General features: G+C 34.6%; 1 protein-coding gene across 1 annotated transcript in view; it reads right to left on the bottom strand.

The window, feature by feature from the left end:
- Window positions 1-257: 257 nt before the first annotated feature.
- Window positions 258-8,890, bottom strand: part of LOC128692680 (uncharacterized) — a 65,606-nt gene continuing 56,973 nt past the window's right edge. The window contains exons 21-23 of the mRNA XM_070090116.1: window positions 7,559-7,640; window positions 5,426-5,555; window positions 258-3,005 (exon numbers count right to left, since the gene is read on the bottom strand). Of these exons, the coding sequence (XP_069946217.1) occupies window positions 2,544-3,005; window positions 5,426-5,555; window positions 7,559-7,640 (674 nt within the window). The 3' untranslated portion in view covers window positions 258-2,543. The remainder of the gene's footprint in view (window positions 3,006-5,425; window positions 5,556-7,558; window positions 7,641-8,890) is intronic.

Raw genomic sequence — 8,890 nt, 5'->3', positions numbered from 1 at the left:
TTATTTGAAAAGCAGGACAGTTTTTTCATCAATGTAATAGATACAATACTCCTCTCTAATGCATTCACTATTTTCAAGCAGCATTTTAGCACTTAAACACAGCACAGTGTTTTGATGGACACTGTTGCCGTACAAGAACTACCAGGATTACAGTATAACTAGAATCAATAAATTGCTCAATAGTTTGTGAGGTCATTTCATGTATGTAGTAAATGTATAATTTAACTTGAAATATGCATTACATCTTTTCCTTTTCACAGCATTTAGTGCCAGTGTAGCCTAACGAGTGGCTCGAGTCAAGCAGGTGCCCAACATGTGGCTATAATAAAATCAGCACCCAAAGTATGAATTTAATACAAGCATCACCCAATGTGTGGCTGTGATACAAGTAGCACAGCATGTGTGGCTGTGCCATGCAGCAACCATGATCAGTTGACAGGTAACTAAGTTAAATTAGTATTTACTCAAAACTTGCTTCAAGTTTTGAGTAACACATGTCCTCTTTTACTATAAAATATATAAAGTACAATACAAGACTCCACAAGTAGTACTTTATACTTGGTCTTTTCAGAAATGTAAATACAATCCTGAAGATGGTGCTAGCACTTTTTATTACATCTTTTCATACTTAAAAATCAACTTAGGTACAATAATAATGTCTATTATATTTACACACTGTAATACTGTGTAAGGGTCATAATTTATCAAAACTATATACATAGAATGTGCTTAATTTATATAGAATACACTTTTTTATTCCTTTCATGACCCCTTATTTTACACCTCATTTTAAAATTGATTACAGAAGTTACACTTTGTGTGTTATCTTTGGAGAATTCAGTGAATGGCACAACTAGCTTTTCTGGCAAAAAAAAAAAAAAAAAAATTGTACACTAATATATATTACCAAATAAAAATTTAAAATATAGGTTATATTAGGCTCATGTTTTACAATTTAAATGTCCTGATCCACCAAGAGCACATTGACATACACCTTTACATTATTTTTTTTTCCTTAACCCATGAACTAACCAATGAAATATTTATTACACAGACACATCTAATCTCTTGAGCAGTTTTATTTCAATACATCTTAGACTACATATACAACAAAAAAAATTTTCTTACAGATTATGTAAAATATCTGACAATTGAATTTCTACATTCACTACCAAATCTTATTTATTCTTGCATTTCTAATAACACAGGCCAACAACTTTCAGTTCACATTTAAAAATGTATAATTAATTTTGGGACACACACACAGTTTGTTAAACAGAGGCCTGCTGTGAAAGATTTCACCAGGACACAACCATTATGGATAAGAGATATCAGGAAAACCAGACTAAGTTTAATGGACAACTATGCTGGACAAGCAAAAACACTTGAAAACTGTGATGTAAACATGTTTGTATGACTGGTAATTTTTTTGTGATGCATACATGCATGAATATTATATATGCATACATATATAACATTTACATTAAGAAGGATTAGTTTTTGTCATTGCATGCACCACAGTGTCTATTCTTAATGAAATGTCTATGATTGTTAGGTAACAGCCAAAATATTTATTTAAAGGTTTAAAAACCTTGTGATAGATTAAACAAACTCAAGATTCATGATCAGCACATAAAAATTAACTTAAATCCACCAATTTGATTTCTGAACTGGATAAAAATTTAAATTTTGTTGGCTAGTGTAATCAGTTATTGACTCAAGAATATTCATGCTAATATTGTTTGAAGTCTTCTTAAGTAAATAACTGTCAGGTATTAATACCACTTTATTATGCATTATAGTGAAAACGTGCTGAACTTACATAGGTCATGCAGTGTTGTTTCCCATGTAACTGTCAGGTAGAAACATTGTTTCAATAACAAAAGTTATTCTCAGCAGTATGAGACATAAAGTACTGTATCATATAAAAAGCACATACAAAACTGCAGACTCAATGAAACTTAATATTAAACCATAAAACTTCAAAATTATGTCAAAGATAATAATACAATGTTTAAAAGTTCATGGAATACAGCACTGAATACTATAGTATTCACAAGTTAAAATTATGTTACAGTTTCTGATTTTTCACATTTTTGAACAATTCTAGAAGGCTAAAACATCTCTCTCATGGTATAAATCCATAATGTAATAAATGGACACATTTGATGCCATCATAAAAACTTGAAGCTGTGCACTACATTTACAAACGTACTAAGATTTTGCAAGCCACTACACATATCACAGTAAAAAATATATAGAGTCAACATGAGTATATTGCTTCTCATGGAAGGGGATGACATGTTCCTGCAGAGGAAGGCAATTTGGGGACCTCCACTACGAAGAGTGAGCATACCACATGGATCTAACTCCACAAACTATCCAACAACTTGACCACCAGTTGTAATGGCAGATTACTGTAATATCACTATTGTGTATTTTTTTTTTTATATAATTTTTTTTTATAAAACATGACCATTATTTAGCATTTTAATTTTTTGAATATTCAGCAATTTTATATACCAATGATAAAATTCACCTACTTATTTTGACTGGTTATAATCAACATAAACACGGACAACCTCTCCTGAATATTTACGTTGAGATGGAAGGTAGTAGAAATCTGGAGTCATTTCTTGCATGGCAGCATTGTAAGAGGGTAGAGAGGAAGAGGCTGTTGAGCCTCGAGGAAGTGAATAAGTTCCACGTGGGTCAGGACGTGTTTGAGGGACATTGCGTGGTCTTTGAAGTGATCGTGTATCCCCACCATATCCTCCTGGGTGCTGGCCAAGATGTCCTGGATGACCATTTGTTCCTCCATGATATCCATTACTCTGGCCATTAGATTTACCATATGAGCCACGAGGAACACTAGGCCTTGCAGAGCCATTGCTTCCCTGACGACGAGAATTCACTCCATTTTCCTCAGTCTCAAAACTCTCATAGGCATAATTCATGTTGCCTTGGCTATAGTCCTTCCAGCCTGAGTTGGTGATTAAACGCTCCTAGTAAGAAATATGTACTTGTCAGAGCTGAGAACAAAGACTTACAAATTTGAACAAGGACTTACAAATTTGGTTTTTAATTAAGTGTATACTGCTCTTACATAATTTAGGAAAGTGTGCCAGTAACAGAAATAAATGTTACTTTAACCCATAATTCAGAACAACTATTAAAAGTTCTAAAACTTTTATAATGTTAATTTAAGAATTAGATACAATCTGTTTCACCCACCACCTTAGTCATGATTCATTCAGAACTAGTATACACAAGTGATGCTTAATCAGGGACATAGCCAGGGTTCTCAGTACTCAGTGGAGTGCCTGTCTTTACTGGACTGGAAGAAGCTGAATGATAAGACAGTGTAGCAGATGAATGCAATGCACTCTTTGGTGTGAGTGGCACTGCGGGATACATTGGTGGAGGCTCAAGTGCCGTCACCAAGCCCACTTGACTGCCATTGCGAAAACCATTACCAGCCACAGCAGGAGCCCCCATTGCAGCCGCAGGTGGTGGTCCAATCTACATGGTACCAAGCCCAGAAGAACGAAGGCCAACAGGGACCAAGGACAGGTAAGCAGGTAAGGGAGAGAGGAGACTGGTTAGTACAGTACACAGTACAAGATAAATTAGCTGTGACAGGTCTACTTCAGGCATAGGGTTTTATAAAGTTGAAGTTTCCAAGAGTGAGTTGTTAGTTATTCTGATGGATAGCTATCTACAGCATCCTTGAATTCCTCACCTGAACACATGCACTTTTAAAAGACATTCAATTACACTTTTTGAGCTTCACCCATGTTATAAGCTAGTAGTATGAAATGTGTTGTGTCCTACCCATCAACAGTATGTGGAACTTTCAACACCGGTTCAATGGAATTCTGTCTCCTCACACAATGTTGAATGTGCCAACAACTGGAAATGAAGCAGCATACTCAGCAGTGTTACAGATCTGTTATACTTTATGCATTTAAAAATATGATTAATTATTGTGAAAATACATATAAGATACAGTATATAATAAAATAAATAATATAAGCTCTCTTAAATATGCATACAGTGTGTAACTAATTACAGAAGTGGACAATCTCAACAAACATCATTCTTTAATTGGAGAGAAACTAAAGCTTACTTGAAGAAAATATACAATGTTCAGTACACTATCTCATGCATTGGGCTAAGGAAACAAAAGTCTGGCAGAGAGAGAAACTGAGACAAGCTGGCAATTCCACTGATATATTCACACAAACATACACAGCTAAAAAAAATATTTAAAGACAGAATAAACTAATATATAAAAACTAAAAACCAATAAACTAATCCACACATGCATACATGTGTGTATGTACATGCTCTTGCGTACAAGCTGTATAGCCCTTGTGGCTTAGCGCTTCTTTTTGATTATAATAATAATAATCTTGCATACAAACCTATATGCACACACCCAGCTTACAGACATACACTAAAAAATTATGAGCAGATTTCTTCAACAAATCCCGTAAGGAAATAGTGTTAGCTCTTTATAACACTTGTATACATACAATATCCCAAAATGTTTGGGATAGAGTGCACTTGCCATCCTTCTCTGAATGCCAGCAATATTATTACACACATGATTTGTGAAGTCTGACTTGTCTTTTGAAACACTTCAAGAACTATGAAATATATTCTGTACTAAAGGGCACACAAGGCAAATGTATGAAATTATGTAACTGAGCATAACATTCGCATAGCATTTACCTTAATGGATGAAATATAAACGGATTACATTAATACTAAAATAAGTACGGACAATCAAACTTAAATTAAGTTTTTAAATATCCTTCCAATCTACTACAATACTTATATACAACGGTTTACCTATCCATTTATATTCCAAAAGTTCTGTGCTAACAGACAATTGGTAGGCCCTCATATTCTCTCTTGTACAACCCACACATTCTACATATTCCTCCATGGACACAACATTTGCATTCTGCACATCTGATAGACTTAATAAGTAATACACTTTTATATATGTCTATACTGGGAATGTCTTATTTATACATCCCTTTCATATTCCACACAATACAATGTTTGTGTATATCTTACTATCTTTTAAATCCAAAAATCCATTTTAACTTTGGTAATTTTCTAATGAAAACTTGTTTACAAGCATACAACAGTAGTAGCTGTATAATTCTTCCAAACAAAACTTATCACACTTCAAGCCTATATTATATTTTAACATTTTCCTTATGCCTCTGATAATTTTGCAGCATTTTTGAATTACAAAGTTCATAATTCATTTCTCCATCCTTATTGGCTACTATTTTTTATTTTATTTTTCATCCTTCAAATAACTGTAAAAAACTTTTTAACTTCCATTAAGGCAAGAACCCTTCTAAAGATCAGTAGAACAAAAATACATTTGCTTTTTGTTCCTTACCTTAGTGCTAACAGGAGGAGTTTTGTTCTTCCTACTCCTGACGATCATGACAATAGCCTGCATGAGAGCAATCAGCACCAGTGCTACAACCACCCCAATGATGATCCATATCTTGTTGGTTGCCAGGAACCTACAAATAGAGGTGTTTAGTGGTGGCTTGTGAGCCTTGTGAATTTTTGACACATGGAACTTAAAAATACCTTGTGAATGTACAACACAGCTTAAAGATAGCTTATGAGCATACACCCTGGTGGGTTTAGCACTTAGTTTTGATTAAAATAATAATAATGAGCATACAATGCATAGAGCTTAAAGGTAGTTTAGGAACACAGAGTACACATAAAGAATGCATTAGATCAGCTGCAAAAATGGAAGCTCCTATTAAAAAAAAGTATGAGTTGAAATGAGTAGGTGTGAACAGCAACCTGCCTTGCATGGGCCAGTAGACTTACTGTACCATTTCTTAGTTAATGTTATGTTCTTATTAAGGCAGTGAAAAGTAATTAGGAAAAAGATTAAGAATTAATGTATACAAATGATATAAAAGAGATGAAAAAGGTTGAGGTGCAGAAATTTGTGACTAATACAATATGGGTTATTTGTGTAGAGATCTTTTTCTTAAACATACCAGCTGTATCCCACCCAGGCAGGGTGGCCCAAAAGGAAAAACGAAAGTTTCTTTTAAATTTAGTAATACGTATTTACAGGAGAAGGGGGTTGCTAGCCCCTTGCTCCCAGCATTTTAGTCTCCTCTTACGATATGCATGGCTTATGGAGGAAGAATTCTGTTCCACTTCCCCATGGAGATAAACAGAAATAAACAAGAACAAGAGCTGTAGTAAGATAGAAGAAAACCAAGAGGAGTATGTATATATGCTTGAACATGCATGTGTAATGTGACCTAAGTGTAAGTAGAAGTAGCAAGACATACCTGAAATCTTGCATGTTTATGAGACAAAAAAAAGACACCAGCAAACCTACCATCATGTAAAACAATTACAGGCTTCTGTTTTACACTCACATGACAGGACAGTAGTACCTCCTTGGGTGGTACTACTACCTCTTGTTTACAACTGGTTAAAATGACCATTATTTTTAAAGGGGTGGACCGGTAAGCCAGCGGAAGGCCTCAGTCAGATGACCAAAGCTCCAAAGGTGGGTCATCATCTGACTAAGACCCGCATCAGGAAACATTTGTCCTGTTTCCTGACAAACCTTACCTAACCTAACCTCTTGTATAGAGATATAGTGTTTTAAAAAAAATCTTGACATTAGGCATAAATTTCTACTGATGAATTTAATGCTTTCAAATATTGGAGTCATAAGAACAAGACCTTCAAAATATATAAAGTGTTTCACAAATAAGATTTTCTGCCATGTGAGTAATGCTGTTACAGTATTACATGGCTGTATGGGGAAATGAAGCATATACCAATGCACATAAAAGGGGGCACCTCTGTAAAGCTGGAATATTACTACAAGAAACAGTGAAAGTTACAAATGGCAAAAACAAATTTTAAATTTTTTTTTATAAATGATGACATGAAGTTTACAACTGGCATAAACCTACCAAGTGGTATTACAAAATAAAGAAACATGGGGAAGAAATGACTTTTGTAACATTTTTCCCAAAACATCTAAGTTTCCTTGGTCTTCAGCAAAGAACTAATCTTTTGTTATTTGCCCTAATGCATGTAATTTTGAAGTAAAAATTTAAATCCTATAGTAAAAATGATTTAATTCATGTGGAGGTGCTTAACCCTCAAGTGTTGCACATGGCTAGGGCAATGTTAGGGGTGGGGGCTAATCAGGTTTGATCACAGGAATGTGAAGAAAGCTCCAATTTCTTGGATCCAGAAACCTTTACCAGCCTCAAGGCATCTCTTCAATGAGTATGATGATGAGATACAAAGTAGTATGTTACAGTCAGATAAAATTCACAAGACAGAATGCGGAAAAACTAATGACCACTGAAGTCAAAACAGTGCATCAGTATCTTTCCATTATATTAACTATTTTATACAATAATTAGCATCATCAATCATTATCCAAAATATATGGTTAAAGACTAAAACACTCTTGCATTCTTAAAACACAAGCATAAATTCTACAACAGAATTCTAAACCACTGACCGAATGGCTGGGTCAGATCCATCACTGCTGCTACTGCTGCTGCTCAGTCCTGTCACAGACTTCTCTTGTACTGACTCAGATGCTGCCAGGAAAAAGAATAAATACCAATTCATTCAAAATGTGCCACTGCAACAATCATTTCTTGAAATCTGTTCATATAGTTACAGGAACTCATCCGATTATGGATAAATATATTACTAAAATACGTATGTTCAGTAAATTAAAATTTGCTAACTTGAATATTTTCAAGGATAATGAATATATAATATATGCATTTAAAAAAAACTCCAGTATATGCACCAATCATGAAAAATTTGTTCTTACCTGTACAACACCCAAGCATAATTTCTTCACTCATTAGAGCGAATGCTTTCTTAAAGACCCATCACCGCACCACCAGTACCGCCAGCACCATTGTTTTTGTCTCTTTGTATGTTCTGTGTCCCTTACTGTCCATTACTACCAGCACCACAGGCATCACTGTATGTGTCCCTTGTATGACATTCCTTGTCTGACATTAGTAACAGGACCATAACAGTATAGTGCTTAGTAAAAGGATATATATGCAGATCAAACCTTTATTTACAGATGCGAAATTATGGTTTGCTATGCACAGTGTCTTTTTACCTTATATGTCAGCAAGTCTTGCCATTCAACAATATAGTACTTGTCTAATGGTCATTTTACTATGAATTCATGTTTACCCTTGACAACACCTTGCTTGCATTTAGAAATCTATATTGACAGTCTGTCCACAATTACCATCACCTGTCATGTCAATGATTAGTAAATAGGCCTACTGTATCAAACACACAATTATTTTTTTTCATGCATTACAATACTTTATGCAATCCTTTAATCCTCTATGAAATAGTTTTATTGTAGAAATGTTCCAAATAAGTATAGTGCTTAGAGCCACTGCATAAAATGTGAACTTTGATTATAATTATTATTCATCACTCAGTACTGCATTTCTTTATTTATTACACGAAAATATAAATAGGTTCTCTTAATATAATCTTCCCTCAATAAAGTAATTTTGCTCTAGATTTTCACTAAACATCTAAATCCTTCTTCCCCATGAATTAAATTCTTTTACTAAGTCATAATTATGTTCTATCTTAAAATACTACAGTGGTCCCCCGCTTTTCGTAGTTCCCGGCAATCGTAAAATTCTCCAATCATAGGGGTATTTTCGTTAAACATGGACTTGCTTTTCATAGGTTGACTCGCGAGTCGTAGTTCGTCTGGGACGTGTATGCACGGCGTGAGCCAGGGAGGCAGCCAGTCTGGCATTGTTTACCAGTGAGCGAAGGTCCCCTCACGTGCTCC

This window comes from Cherax quadricarinatus, chromosome 30 (genome assembly GCF_038502225.1).
Source record: "Cherax quadricarinatus isolate ZL_2023a chromosome 30, ASM3850222v1, whole genome shotgun sequence".
In the NCBI taxonomy this organism is placed as follows: domain Eukaryota; kingdom Metazoa; phylum Arthropoda; class Malacostraca; order Decapoda; family Parastacidae; genus Cherax; species Cherax quadricarinatus.
Note: the sequence above shows the minus strand (reverse complement) of the source record. Positions and strands in the feature narration are given on the sequence as shown.